At 40.9% G+C, this 16,096-nt stretch overlaps 1 protein-coding gene across 4 annotated transcripts in view; it reads right to left on the bottom strand.

Annotated features, from left to right (window-relative positions):
• The window catches only part of LOC127425738 (ataxin-1-like), a 391,578-nt gene that overhangs the window by 222,628 nt on the left and 152,854 nt on the right, over positions 1-16,096 (bottom strand). For 3 of the 4 annotated variants that reach the window (XM_051671997.1, XM_051671996.1, XM_051671998.1), the window contains one exon: positions 5,279-14,989. In XM_051671997.1, coding sequence (XP_051527957.1) covers positions 14,429-14,989 — 561 coding nt within the window. In that variant the 3' untranslated portion in view covers positions 5,279-14,428. Of the gene's footprint in view, positions 1-5,278; positions 14,990-16,096 lie in introns of those variants that run through there. The other variant, XR_007894662.1, reaches the window with a different exon arrangement.

Genomic DNA, 16,096 nt, shown 5'->3' with positions numbered 1-16,096 from the left:
CGAAGGAATAACATACGAATTGTTGGAATTCCTGAGCATGAAGAGGGCAGAGATATGGTGAAATTCCTGGACGAGTTTTTCCCGAGTCTGCTCGACATAACAGGCCATAAACTTGAAATCGAGCGAGCTCACAGAGTGCCTGCTCGCAGAACTGCTTAGGGAGATAGGCCTCGATGCATTCTGGCCAAATTTCTGAAATCATCCAATAAAGATCTTGTGTTGCGCCAGGCGAGGAGCAAAGGGAAGCTTTCTTGGAAGAACCATAATATTTTCTTGTTCCCGGACTTTGCGAATTCCACAAGAGAGAAACGCGATCAGTTCAAGGAATGCAAGAAACTCTTACATCAGAAAAAGATCTCGTTTGCTCTGATGTTCCCGGCCAAACTGAGAATAGAAATGAAGAATGGTCGCAAAGTATTTACTCGTCCAAAACAGGCACTTTCCTTTATAAATACATTGGAGTAAGCCATTTGATGTTTCTTATATTAGTGGACTGACTCGCGGTTCAGGAACTCTATTATCTGAGGAAGCTGGGTGCCATTTTTGTTTCTTTTTGTGTTGACTCCGCCTAGTGGCTGGAGTTTGTTTTGTGGCATGACTCCAAGAAATTTTGAGATTGAGAGATTTTGCACTGACGGAAGATTTTTTGTTACACTGAAGTTTCCGGCCAGATCGAGAATGGACACTTTGGATGACCACAAAATATCTATATGCTCACATAAAGGACGTCTTTTATAAAGTTGACGGGCTGAGTAAGTTATGGTGTTTTTTTTTGTTTTGTTTTGTTTTTTGCGCAGCCTCCGAGTTAGTTTGGCTCTTGATCATCCGAGGAACCGGGATGCCGGTTTTGTTTTTTGCGCTGGCTCTGCCTAACGGCTGGAGCTTGTTTTGTAGAATTACACTACTTCAGGACAGTTGTGGTTAAATATGTTTGTTCTTTGTGCTTATGCCTCCTAGTAGAGTGATTACCTCATCTGCTGCACTCATAACAGCCAGTTCACTGAACAATTGTTTGTTTGTCTGAGGAAACTGAACGGTTTTATATCAGCTGGAGTTTATTTTGAGGAGGAACACACCTTCAAGACAGTTCTGTGAATGAATCTACATGTTTTTTCTGTTATTCTGCCTGTTGGCTGGGGTATGTTTTACAAAGTATTTTCTGTTATTGTAACTGTGCCTCACAAAATTTGTGCAGAAGCACCGGACTCGAGCATTCCGATGGCAAAGTTGTTGCGGGGGCTCTCGAAGGCGTACATGGACTCTTTGAGTTTAGAGGGATTGTCGCCGGTTGGCCCTGTCGTGCGCGGGGTTAATGCGCACGTTTTTCTTTTTTCTGTTTGTTTTGTTCCAGGGGAAGTTTGGGGTTTGATTGTTGCATTAATGGGGAATGTGGTCTGTATAATTTTGTTTTTGACACACTCATTCTTTTTATTTTTTATTATATCAATATGTCAGATGTTAATGTGAATGGGTTATCTCTCTCCACATGGAATGTGAATGGGTTGGGACACCCCATAAAAAGAAGGAAGGTTATTTCTGTTCTTAAGCGCAAGAAATATGATATAGTGTTTCTTCAAGAAACGAATCTTTCCGATACGAAACGATATTTATCTAAATGTTGCCTCGAGCCTATGGCTAAACGCCAAACTATGCATTAATAAGTCTCCTTTTTGTTGGTCAGAGTGGATTGCGAGGGGGGTTAATTCACTCGGTGATCTTTACGAGAGCGGTGTGATGACATCCTTTGAAAATCTGGTTCAATATTTTGGGATCCCCAGATCTCAGTTTTTTAGGTATCTTCAGTTACGCCATTTGCTCTGTACTATTTTTGGGAGTAGCTGCCCCCTAAAGCAGCAGATACTCTAGGAGTGGTGATTTCTGCTTTTGGAAAGGGCCATGAGGCATCAGTGTATTACTCCTTATTAATTCAGAGTCTGGGGGACGGAGTCTCAACCACTCTCAAGAGATTATGGGAGAAAGATTTAAACCTGGAATTGGAGGAGAAAGAATGGGTTAGGATTTTAAAAAACAAAAACTGCTTCGAGAGATGCAAGGGTGCGCCTTATACAATTCAAAATTTTACATCGGTTCTATTGGACCCCCTCTAAATTGTATAGGCTTGGTCTTAAAGACACACCCACCTGCTGGCGATGCCAATCAGAGAGGAAGGAGACATGGCCCATTTCTTTTGGTGGTGTGCTGAGATTCAGGAATTTTGGTTGAAGGTACAGAGTGTTCTGTGTGACGTGTTTGGCATTCGGATTTCATTTTACCCCAGACTCTGTGTTTTGGGTGATGGGGCGGTCATCGACGTAGGTGATAAATACATAAACAATTGGATCCTCACTAGTGCGATGATAGGCAGGCAGATTGTTTTAAGGGGTTGGAAGTCAGTGGGAGCACCATTAATTCGGGAGTGGTGCGAAGAGATGGGAAGGGTGGCAGCCTTCAAAGAGGTATCGTGTAGAAGGCTGGGGATATGGGATTCTTTTATTGGGAAATGGGGTAGATATTTGATGTTTTTGAGGGGCTCTCACAGTGGGTCTGTGGAGAGAGAGGTATAATTTAGAGTTGTATGTTTATTATAGGTGTATGTGTATGTATATGTGTATGTGTGTGTATATATATATATATATATATATATATATATATATATATATATATATATATATGTATGTGTGTGTATATGTTTATGTATGTATGTATATGTGTATATATATATATATATATATATATATATATATATATATATATATGTAATATATGTATGTGTGTGTATATATATGCATATATATATTTATTTATTATTTTATTCTCTGTAAATGTGTGTACTTATGTAAGACCACTGGGATGTTAGTTTGGGGTGGGGTTCTTGATCGGGGAGGGGAAGTAGTGGGTGTTAATGTCGATTCACTGTATATATGTTTTGTTTTTCTTTGTTTTGAAAATTAATAAAATGTTAATCACAAAAAAAGAGAGTATATTTTCCTTCTAAAAGAGCTCGCACAAACGCTTGGCGTCTTTTTAAAGATGTCCTTCTGCGTTTGCGCTACTGGATGTGGCCGTTATCTCTCCCCTCCAGATACCAATGAAATCTGCCTCGAGTGTCTGGGATGCCAGCACGCTGAGGTGGCTTTCGTGGAAGGGTTGTGTTCTCATTGCCAGAACATGCCCATGAGAACGTTGCGGTCATGGCTCACTTCCTTCTTCGTGAAGCAAGGAGCCACCGCGGCTGCTCCCCAGCCTGGTCCGTCCTGGGCTGATGCTCAGCCGGCCGGGTCGGCAAGCACTGCGGGTGATCTGGATGTGGACATGGGAGCATTTCCGCCGGCTCAGCCCCCGCGGACCTCCCATCCCCCAGCACGCTCGTTCTGTCCAGACAAGCTGTCGAGCGATGCAGGTGGTCTGCCTCACGGCGGGTTTAATGTGTCGTTCGCGGTTCGCAACGAGGCTGAGCTTTCAGTCGCAGCATCGGAGGGTGGGCTTCTGCTATCGGAAGCGGATGAATCTTCTGAGCTCCCGCCCACGGGCGGTAAAGCACAGGATGAGGCGGACGCTGAGATGGCAGCCATGCTTGCCCAGGCAGCTGCGAACATCGGGCTGAAGTGGAACCCTCCACCCTGCCCTGATCATTCACGGCTGGATGATTGGTTTCTGGGCTCAGAGCGTGACTCACGGCCACGGCCCTCCCCGGTGCCTTTATTCCCGGAAGTGCACGAGGAGCTAACAAAGTCATGGAAGGCACCTTTTACTGCCTGTACACGCTTCGCGAGCTCGTCCACTCTGACTACCCTCGATGACGGAGCGGCTAAGGGACATGTCGAGCTCCCCCAGGTAGAGCGCGCCGTAGCGGTGCATTTATGCCCGCAGGGCGCAGCCACCTGGCGTGACCGACCAAGGCTCCCATCCAAGGCCTGAAAGTTCTCTTCCTCTTTAATGATGAAGACTTACAATGCCGCACCCCGTCTGCTTCTCGCCAGAGCCATTACCCTGCCGTGCCGGCCCTGGCTCCTGTACTATCCCCGCACAACGGCCTCAGAGAAAAAGATCCTCCCGCAGGAAGTCGGCTCCACCTGCCCGTCAGCCGGCCCCCAAGAACCCCAGACAGGCTTCGAGGCAGTCCTGACATGGCCCGCCCAGGGATGAGGTGACTACTCCAGATCGGTCTGGCCTGGGGCATCTCTCCAGCCCCATCATCGCCCCTGGGCCAGCGCATGGTGAATATAACATCGCCGAGTGCCCTCTGGGCCTCGGCACCCACATGGTCAATAAAAGAACAGTTTCCTCATTCCCTAGGCCAGCGTACTTGTAACGGCCAGGTGTTGGAAGTCTCTCCGGTCAATCAGGCGAACGTGAGTACTTCTCTTTCCCTCATTCTCCGTCGAGAGACAGCCGGCGAACAGGTAAGTGTGCTGGTCTCTGGGGCCGCTCGCCCACTCCAGTCACCAGCCACCATTGCGGGCTTGCAGAGCAGCATGTCCCCTCTGAGCTGTATTCCAGGTGGGGTGCCTGCTCTGCCTTGCTGCGAACCACCCTGCCTGGGCACAGTAAGTCCAGTTGTCCCCCTGGTGCCACTGTCACGGAGACTGGAGGCCTGGTTTGAGCTCTCCAGCCCCTCACAGTAGCTCATCAGGACAATTTGCCTCGGCTACGTGATCCAGTTCACCAAACGCCTGCCCCGGTTCAGTGGCATCCTCTCCACTATGGTGCAGGGCAAGGGTGCCTCCGTCCTCCGGGCGGAAGTTGCCACCCTTCTGGCGAAGGGAGCAATAGAGCCCGTCCCTGTAGCCAAGTTGCGCAAGGGCTTCTACAGCCCTTATTTTATCATGCCCAAGAGAGGGGGAGGGTCGTACCCAATCTTGGACCTGTGTGCCCTGAACAAGGCCTTACACAGGCTTCCGTTCAGGATGTTAACGCAGAAGCGCATCCTGGCGTCAGTACGACATCAGGATTGGTTCATGGCCATCAACCTGAAGGACGCGTACTTTCACGTATCGATCCTTCCTCGACACAGACCCTTTCTTCGGTTTGCCTTTGTAGCGAATTTGGTAGTATAAATGTATACGGGATGGGTTAAAGTGCCTGCCAACACTCCAATTTTTAGCTGCACAGTGAGCCAAAAAAACCTTGTGAAATACCTCTTTGTGCATTGGTTTGTGATTGTGTGCATGTTTGAATGTGCAGTGGGCCCACTAAACACACCTTGAGAAAACTTGAAGGCTTTTGACATGTTCTAAACTTGCTTATCACAAATCACAAACTCCAAAAAAGGTTGCAATTGGCACTGTAATTTTTATTAGTACGTGTATACTGCAACAATAAACTTGTACTGGTATACAGAAAATTTCATTTTTAAACAAATTTGTTCACAACCTGAATCAAATATTGTTTTGTTCAGTATAATGAAATACGTTCTAACTAGAAAACCGGCAAGCACCATCAAAGAAAGGGACCAAAAAAATCCAAGAAACAACATGAGTGTATCCTACAAATAGACACACCATAATTAGAAAATAGAATTTCAATTAAATTTTTTATATTAGTTTTCTTTTTAAAAAAGCTAGTGCAAGTACAATATTTTACACAACTTACAGAATATGCACGCATATGGAAATAAAATTAACCAAAATGAGAGCGAAAGAAAAAAAATATTATTTCCTACCTAGGGCTTTAAATTTTCTTTTCTTTAATTAATATATATATATATATATATATATATTCTTTACTAAGTAAGGTGCAAAACACTACTTCCTCTCCCAAATCTCTGAAGTGGGTTTCGCCCAGGGCGCCATACAAGCTAGAACCGCTACTGAGTAGTTTAAATCCAATCCAGTGGTTCTATTGTTGTGGATCTTTTTGCCCAATGGCAAGTGAAAAAAGAAACTAGAAACAATTTCTTCAATTTCTCTTCCAGTGGAAGACTTCAAATCTCTTTATGAAAAGACCTGCAACACCTGGGATTCCTGCTAGAACACACTCCTTTCTGAGGAATGAATGACCAATGGCTTCCTGTGTATCACAAAACACAATCTTATTAACATTGCAATCTCAAAAGAATAAAGGGAAACAAACAGGAGAAAAAGGAGAGGTGGTTGGACATGCATGCACATAATTACCGAACACCACATTTTAGCCGTTCACCCATGTAGGTATAGCTGCAGGCCGGAGAACTCCAAATGTGGGCGGGATCTCCAAAGAGGGTGGGATTACTTCAGAAGGGGTGTCACTTTCACTTATGGTTAAGGTTAGGGAAAGGGTTAGGTAATGGGCTCCCTATTTCTTTAATGGTGGTTTGGAGCTTGTGACCCTTTTTAGAAGCTCTACCTGCAGCTATATCTTTCTCCGTTCACCTGACAAATTGCGTTATTTCACTTCTGTCTCACTAGGCGGAGCTCCTAAATGTTGTGTATCTGGCCTCAGCTTTAAAACTGTTGCCTACACCCTCCTTTCAGAATTTAACACAAAACATTCTTGGAAATGACTGATGTTAAATTGAAAAGGTCATTTCTAAGTACAGTTTTACAGAGACATCTTATTAAGCATTCATTGGCAACAATTTCAAAATTACAAAAATGACCTTGACGATATGTTTAAGTTTATCTCGAGAGTGTGGTTGTACAAATTCTAAAGGATAAATACACACATTAAGAGGTTGTTGATTGATATGTGTAAGGGTGACATCGGGTATGTGAGACGAACAGCATCTGTACACAAGTTGGTTTCCAGCCCGTGATGGTCAGTTAAGTCCCTGGCATTTAGTTCTCAGTGGTTAACCAGGGCTGAGTGTCCAGTGCGACCCAACAGCGACAAATATCACTCAATATTCAACAGAGAAAGGTTTTTTATTAGTCTTTTTTCCTGTATTCCGGTCAGACAGGCTGCTTTAGGGCTGGCCAGGTGAGGCAGGGTTGGGTTAAGGTGAAGGAACACAGAATGTACCTCACTCTGAGGAAGTGTTTGTCAGTTTACCAGCTCAACAAAACTACAAGACCAGGGCTGGGCATGCCTCCTTTCCTAAGGAGTGTACACTGTTTAACTATCCAGCACTGATATAGCTGAATTGTCAAAGTAACTATAAAATTAACAATATTTATAATTATAATAAGACTAATTACAATACCCATATCAAGCAGCCCATACATCATTTAGGGTTAAACTAAGTCTTAATGTAGGCCTGTTGAAGTTTCTCAGCCTGAGGTTTAAAATCCAGCGGTTTGGACAATTGACAAGATGTCAAACAACAGTCAAGTTGAACAGAGGCTTGATTGACACCTGACTGATTTTCAACTAATAAAAGACAAAAAGAAAAGAAAAAGGCAGCAAAATAACACAAAAAATAAAAGGATTTTTTTAAACAAGAGCCACAAAAAAGGAAAGAAACTTTGATGTATTTTTCAAACAACTGAAACTCGCAGAAATATTCTTCTTTTTTGTCATTTATGCCAGAAAAAAACGACACTGTCAGTGGTGCTCCTCTTATGAGAGAGCTGTCACAGAGCCACTCCAACTCTTAAAAATATTCATTAAAACACTTCTCTTGTCTCCTACAACGATAGAATAGTGCTACAGAGGAGACCAAAGCAAAAGTACAAAGTCCTAATACATGAAGCAAGGTCAAATATAGATCCTACATGAAAATAAAAACCAAGCAAATCAAAACATCTCAGGTTCAACGTCAACATCGTCTCAGGTTCATTGAGGACCATCCAAACTTAATTTCAATTCTCAACCCTCTTTGTCAAAACCCGTTGGACCCAGGAACGAGTAGAGACAGAGGGGAAAAAGTATGATGACACCTTAATTCCTCAACTCTAAATCTTCCTTGGGATTAGAAAGTGCTGAAACAGTATAATCAAGTCTATCTATTCTATAAATGACAAACATGTGCATTTAGTTTTTCGTTTGTTTCTATAAAAGTGGTCCCCACTTTGATGAGGTTGATGATAAATATGTCAGTCTTTTTCTTGCATGGGTGAGAATCTGGGCTTGTGATGTCAGAGGGAGAACAGGCAGATGAACAGACAGCTTGTGATGCAGACAAACAGACCGATACAGACGGTTTACACAGAGACACATAGAGTGTTTTAGGAAGGCCTCATATAGTGTAGAGACAGTGTGGGGAAACCAAAGCACAGGGCCAATGAAATGACTGCAACACACACATATATATTTACATGTACTTAAACCTTTCAAGGGTATTTACCCCAATCAGTACACACACATTCACAATTATTTCCCATCCCTGAGTAAGTCCAAGGAAAATGTTTTGACCTTTAACAGAAATGCAAATGATTTTAGAGACGACACTCACCCCTCTGCCAAAGAAAATGAAATATACTTGGAAAAAAAAAAAAAAAGCAGAAATGAACAAAAATTATAGATCAGGGGTTCACTACAATGTGAAAATACAACACTCGCCCCATTTACTCACTAATAACGTAGTGAAAAACAAAAACATAAAACCCACGGACTTTTAGACTAAGAATACAATTATAATTTTTTTTAGTTTAGTCATTAATGGAGTTTTACTGTAGTTTTATATGAGATAGATACATTAGTACAATAAACCGCCAGGTACCTTGTACATCTTTTATTCTCTTTGTGATGACCATCAAACTTGAAGGAACAGAACATCTGATTCATTCATTCATTCAGGTCACACAATGTCAGACATATTGGTATCACTTTTACAGTAAGGTACCATTTATTAACTACATTAATTAACATGAACTAACAAAGAAAATTACTTTAACAGCATTTATCATTCTTGATTAATTTTAATTTCAACATATAGTAATACACTTTTAAAATCAAAAGTTGAATATGTTAACATTAGTAAATGCACTATGAACAAACATGAACTAACAATAAACAATTGTATTTTTATTAAAAAAAATAAAGATTAATAAATGCTGTAAAACAATATGTGCATTTGTTAGTTCATGATACCTAATGCATTAACTAATGTTAACGAATGGAACCTTATTGTAAAGTGTTACCGACATCTTTCAATCTTTCACCGACATTCGCAATTAGTCTTCATATCTCAATATTTTAAGACGTTGCATAATCAATGATGTATCATCAACAAAATCACTCAGATGAGTGGCAAAACTTCTTTAAATGGAAAATAGTCCAGATTCAAACAGATAACACCTGACATTACGATAGTACAGACAATGTTAGGTTAGATTACTTCTTTAATGTAATCTGGCACTGATTACACAAGTAAAAATTACTTAATCTTTTAGATTTAGTGTTTTAGGCAATCTGATTACTTATGAATTACTAAATGCATGTTTTAATGAGAATCTAAAGTGGTATTAAAGGAATGCTCCAGATTCGATACAAGTTAAGCTCAATCAACAGCATTTGTGGCATAATGTTGATTACCACAGAAAATAATTTCAGCTCGTCCCTCAATAAAAAAAAATAAAAAAAAAAAAAAAAGAGTTGTGATTACAGTAAGGCCATGGAAATGAATGCTGCCAGTCCATGAACATTAAAACACACCGTTTCAAAAGTATAGCCACAGAACATAAACATTATACATAACATGATTTTAGTGTGAAAAAATCTCTGTTCAACATGATTTTATTGTGATAAAATCACTTACGGAGTTTACCAACGTTATGTCAAAAAAAAAGGTGGAATATTGTATTTTAACTTTTTAACACAATTAAGTGATTTTATCACACTAAAATCATGTTGACACAAATAATGGTTACGTCTTGAGGCTATACTTTTTAAACAATGTGTATTTAAACATTTATATACTTGGCTCATTCACTTCCATTGTAAGTGCCTAACTGTACCCCGCGATTGTTGCTCTTTTTTAAATAAATGAGAGACGGGTTGAAATATTTTATTTGTGGTAATCAACATTATGCCACAAATGCTGTCAATTGAGCTTAACTTGTATTGAACCCGGATCATTCCTTTAAGCAATTTACACTGTTTGAAAGTCAAGACTGATCATTCATTTAATCAATTTGTAATCATGTAATCCATAAAAGTAACTGTTATCTAATTATGCACATTTACACATGTAATTTAATCAAATAACAAGTACTTTATTCCAGATTACATGTAGTCCATTACTATCCAACATGGAGAACAGAACATACCCATACCAACTTGCTCCTTTTGTGATCCGAGTAAATGAATATATTGCAGACTTAATAGGTACTCTGGGTGAGTATTACACATAAGTGAGTGAGGCTACAGTCACCGTTTTCTCTTAAAACACAATTTCGACAAGCTAGGGCTAGGCAACAGGAAACTCTGTCACAAATACTGTCAGGGTTCTATGGCTATGATGAGACAGCGACAGACAGAGAAAGAGATCAGACCGAGCAGATGTGCTGGGTGGGGCGAAAGTGAACGCAGTTGCACGTACATGCCAGGCAACAGAAGGTAGCTAACGGTTGCAGCAGGGCAAACATACTCTGTGAGAGGCATACTGGTTCTGTATGGGCACCTGAAGAGGATCTGGAGGTCACTATTCAACTAGGGGTTAAGATGGCTAGGAGGGGACAGACTCTGTCACTGCATATTCATTTACATTTCTCCCTGAAGTTCCGAGGGCCTGCAGTGCAATCCGCAAATAAAACAGGTTGCTGAGGTTAACAGAAGGTCAATGACTAAGCTCTTGCATTGAAGTCTGGTTCTGTCTTTTTGGCACTGTCTTTCAGCACTGAAGACTAAGGGTTATTGCTACGTGCCATTGTTCGGAATGCTTCTCGTGTGTACATGGAAACGCACTGTACAACCAGGAGGCAGATAGTAAAATGATTGAAGTGATACACTTCTACTGTATGAGTGACATCTAAAACACTGAAAATTACAAGAGGAGAAGGAAAATAGAGGTGAATGGCATAGCAAAAGATGACAAAATTAATGCAAGACTGGTTTTTCATTGATGGTCATGTTCTTGGGGTGGTTCACTGCATGCACATCAATAGACAAACAATATCACATCTTATTTCTACCTTTTGGCCCAAAAGTATTAAACAAAAATATCAAGTTTGACTGGTTGAAGCAGATACAAACAAACATACATATATACAATCCAAGTAGGATGCAGAATTGCACCCACAGGCATCAAGGGAACAGATGCCATGTCAAATGGAAAAAAGAAAATAAAGCACGGTTGTGGTGTTGATCTGACAAACCCTGTTTTATTATAAAAAATAAAGCATTTTCAAATTGTATATGGGGTGCACTTACCCACCCACCCACCACCACTCATTATATCTGTTTACCCATCCATCCATTCATCCCTTCTTTATTAACTACCACTATCTATTTCCACCATCTTCCTGCCAGATCTTCACCCACTCAAGCTAAGTTGAGCGTGACCAACCAAAGGACTCAACAAGCGTGCAGGCTACAGGTCACCAATGTCCATTGTTTTTGGATGCTGGTCTCCAGAATGGGATGCTGGTTTACTGGGGTACATCATGGCTATGCGGGTCCACCAACTAGACCAGCACCAAACCAGCATAAGCCAGCCTGAAATGGAAATTTATGCTGGTCTAAGCTGGTTTTTGCAGCAGGGATGACACCTTACACCCCTACAAAACAAACAACGGACAATTTCTTGTTCATGTTTTAGTGTGGGATTCAAACCCCTTGTGGGAGCTTAAAAGGGGGCTTCCTGGTTTTTTTATTGAAAGAGTTGAGGGCCATAGCCATCAGACCTGTCAGCCAGGCGAACTTGTCAAGAAACTGCTACATTTCAGAAAAATCTGTTTTTCAGCCCTGTCCTGTGCTGACTGAAAACAAAATAAAAACCATGTTACTATCTCTCCAGATGTGCAAATTGCAATATTCTTTTAAGTAGAACTTAAATATCTATTTATAATATGTGTGGTATTATACATACACACACAAACACACACACAAAAACAGGCGCATACACTCACACATGCTCTTTCTCTAACATACACAAATACTTATACAACAAATCACTGAAATTACTACATGATGGTTTTCACATACGTTCGATGAGTCAGTGTCTTGGGGGACGGGACTAAAAACGTGCTCATGTAGCCTTGCGTTCTCATCCAGTAAGATAGATATAGCATATGCAGTTCTATACATGTTAATGTACAAAAAAATACATTACATATTTCAACATGATTGAACATTACCGTAACCATGTACGTGTATGTATATATGCAAGTGCATGTTAATGCATACAATCAAACTTGCATGCATAAGCGCCCACATACATTGCTAACAAACATACTGTATGTATGTGACACCCTTAAAACCCTCGTAGATTTCTGTAGTCAGAGCTTCTCACTTACACTTTTACGTTCTCACTCTCATATCTCTCTTATACATATCTATATACATATTTGAACAATCTCTGTACTTTTTTCCACCGCATTTACACTTTCATTCATCTCTTTTTGCTTAAAATTATTCAAATGGCAGCTGTTTCACAGGCCCCGCCCTCTTTGTGCCAGTCTTTACTCAAGGCATTAGGTTGATCCAACAAGATAAATGGGAAAAGTGCTTCATTTAAAGCAGCCCTCTCATGGACAAAATCTCCTTTTTTTATCTCTTTTTATCACCTGTGACCTTTGTGAGCTAGCATCTTCCCACACAACAGAAGACACAAAGAGTGCAACACAACATCCAATTAATTACCCTGCCAAAAAACATCTTAAACCTGCATAAACTGATTTGCTGGTCTTAGCTGGTCTTCCAGCCTTGCTGAGCTAAAAAGTGCTCAAAAGCCCTCTAAAACCATGACCAGCTTAGGCAGGTTTAAGCTGTTTTTTCAGCAGGGTATACAGCATACAGTACTGTGTTCATGTTGAGAGATCAACAGACAATAGTAGTAGCAAAAATAATAATAATATTAGTAATTAATATTACAATAATCATTATCATCATAATAATTTGACTCAGTTGATTGAAACAAATATCAGCTAGTGAGCGTGACAGGTGTGTTAAGTGCTTCTGAATAATGACTTGTTTGTCTTCTCAGACAACGTGCACTCTCTCTTTGCAAGGGAGGGTTGAGTCACATGGGGAAACCTCCTCGTGGTCTCTATAAAATGGTTCTCGCTTTTGGTGGGGTGCATGGTGAGTTGTGCGTGGATGCCGCGGAGATTAGCGTGAAGCCTCCACACACGCTATGTCCCGCGGTAATGTGCTCAACAAGCCAGGTGATAAGATGCGCGGTTTGACGGTCTCAGACACGGAGGCAACTGAGATTCGTCCTCCACCACCCAGATTGAGGCAAGTTACTACGCCACCACGAGGATTAGAGCGCACTGGGAATTGGCCATTCCAAATTGGGGAGAAAAGGAAAAAAATAAATAATAATAATTATTAAAAAATTTTTTTTTAAAACGGTGAGATCGAACACTAAAGTTAAGGGACTGGTCAATTTCCTCACCTGAAGTCAACCCTTTGTGTTTGTATGCATCAAGACACATACATGCATACATACACAGACAAGGACGCATCCTGTGTCTATGTAAAAAATTACCCCTGATTGCAAGGTTTACCCAATCATAACAGAAAAAAAAAAAAAGAACAAAGATCTACCCATCAGGTATGATAGGAGGGTTTGAAAAGTGAGATGGAAAATTAAAACATGCAAAACTACAAAAATAGTCAAATAAAAGGTTAGACAGTTGGATATATAAAAATAGACACATCATCATACATCTTCCCTGTTTAAGATGAGTTTTTTAAGATCTTCCTAAGGAGCAACTGGCACTGCTTGATGACATCATCCCTATTGGCATGTACCATAATATTTGGAAACCTCTTCTTGAAATTAAATGAAGTTTAAAACAAGCTATGCTGATCTAACTGCATTGATGGCATCGCTCAACATTGTTTGTGATTCTGATAGTCTTCTAAAGTCACAGTTAAATATTAGATTGCCTAAACAGGATGGCTGACATCATGTAAACTCCTGCATCCAGTGAAGGAGTGATTTCCGTTCTGCCACCATGAGTAATGTCAAGCTTACTCTGAAAATATTTTAATTTCCACTAGGTGTAACTGGACTAGGTTTGTCCGGGCCAAACAATGTCATAGGTAAGAGACTAGAGAGAAGTCTTAGCCTTGTTAGTTATGATCGACTGTATAAAGCCTTAAAAAAATATTGTGCAGTGCTAAGGTGTCCCACAACCTTCTTACCTTGCACTACATCAACCCAGATTTTGACCAATCAAATGATTTGCACCAATTGCCTGTGTAAAATTAAATCCATTACATTGTTATTACAACATGTGAAGTCATAATGTACATAACTGAGTAAATTTAGACATAAGGTCCAATAATCTGGATAGAAAACAAAATCTCTAATCAAAAAATAAAATAAAATAATAATAATAAAACATTCTAAGGGCAAATTTATTTTGAATTTTGCTAAAGCTGACAGTCCAGTGGGCGTTCACTTGCTAATATTTGATCTGCCTTCGATACTAATTTTAACCTCCTGAGGGATGAAAGAGGGCTTAGGAAATATTAAAGGAGGCTCTCCTTCTGGATTTTCTACTTTGCGGCCCTCAGGGGCTGACCACCTCCTTTTGCGGCCTGTGGGTTTGCTGATGGACTCTGATTCAGAGGGTGGTGGGGCTTTGCAGATGTCCCTCTCCCCAAACTTCAGTTCTCCATTCTCTTTATTGCCCTGATTGCCTCCGCCTCCTTGATCTGAATACTGCCCAAGTCCGTTCTCCTGTTCTGTGTGCCGAACACCCCCCCGTGCCCCATGCAAGAGTGCTTTGGGAGGCTTAAGGGGTGGACCAAGGGTTGGTGCATCCAATACTTGCCCCTGGCTCTTCTTGATGGAGCCGTTCCTCAGGTTCTTCAGGGTGAGGGAGATGCAGACATCGCCTACCGAAAGCTTTGTGCATGGCAACTCTAGCAACTGGGTTGTCCGCTCTGGACAGCAGGATGACCAGCCCTGACCGAACACAAAGAACGGATACTCTACTAGCACCTCCACGCTGACCTGCGAGAGACAAAAGGACACAGAAAGTCATGCACAAATAGAAGTAGGGGAAAACAGAACCAATAACATATTGTACATATTACACTCACTGACCACTTTACTAGGAACACTATGGTCCTAATAAAGTACCCGACGTGGTCTTCTGCTGTTGAAGCCCATCCGCCTCAAGGTTCGACATATTGTGCATTCTGAGATGCTATTCTGCTCACTACAATTGTACAGTGGGGTTACTGAGTTAATGTATCCTTCTGTCAGCTCTCATCAACGAGGTGTTTCATGCTGCTCAATGGGTGTTTTTATTTTATTTTTGGCAACATTCTGAGTAAATTCTACAGACTGTTGTGCATGAAAATCCCAAGAGATCAGCAGTTACAGAAATACTCACACCAGCCCATCTGGCACCAACAATCATGCCACGGTCGAAATCACAGAGATCACAGTTTTTCCCCATTCTGATGGTTGATTTGAATATTAACTGAAGCTCTTGACCCATATCTGCATGATTTTATGCATTGCACTGCTGATTAGATAATCACATAAATAAGTAGGTGTGAAGGTGTTCCTAATAAAGTGCTCAGTGAGTGTATTTTCTTACAGCAAGAATCAATATGTTTTGTTAAGTTTTTTTTTACAGAAATATTTTTGAGGAAAAAGAGAATAAAGAACTCTTAAGAGCAAGTGAGTGAGAAGACAAATATCCTGCTGCATTTGGTCAATGAAGACTCAATCTTTTCTATTTGACCAAAATCCAAACTCAGAACAAGCTAAGAGTATAAGTCTATCACTTGTTGTATTTGTAATGATGTTTGGACAGATCCTCTGTACATCTAGGCTGCAAGGGTTTTCGTACATAATAAACACACATTTTACTTACACTGACACACTTATTCTCTACGCTACTTCTGTGGCTCTATGGTGAAGTAATGCAGGAAGTTTTGCACTTGTACAAAGAACAGACATCTTATAAAGATGATTGAAAAATGAGTGTGTAAAACATTGCAAAATAAATGAAATCACAATACATTAAACATTGCATTGCAATATTATCGTATCACAACCAAGATATAGACATGATGTTGCTCTGCCAGGCCCCTGCTTGTCCCCCCC

Source organism: Myxocyprinus asiaticus, chromosome 34 (assembly GCF_019703515.2).
Source record: "Myxocyprinus asiaticus isolate MX2 ecotype Aquarium Trade chromosome 34, UBuf_Myxa_2, whole genome shotgun sequence".
NCBI lineage: Eukaryota > Metazoa > Chordata > Actinopteri > Cypriniformes > Catostomidae > Myxocyprinus > Myxocyprinus asiaticus.
The sequence above is the reverse complement of the archived record's forward strand: the minus strand, read 5'-3'. Positions and strand labels throughout refer to the sequence as shown.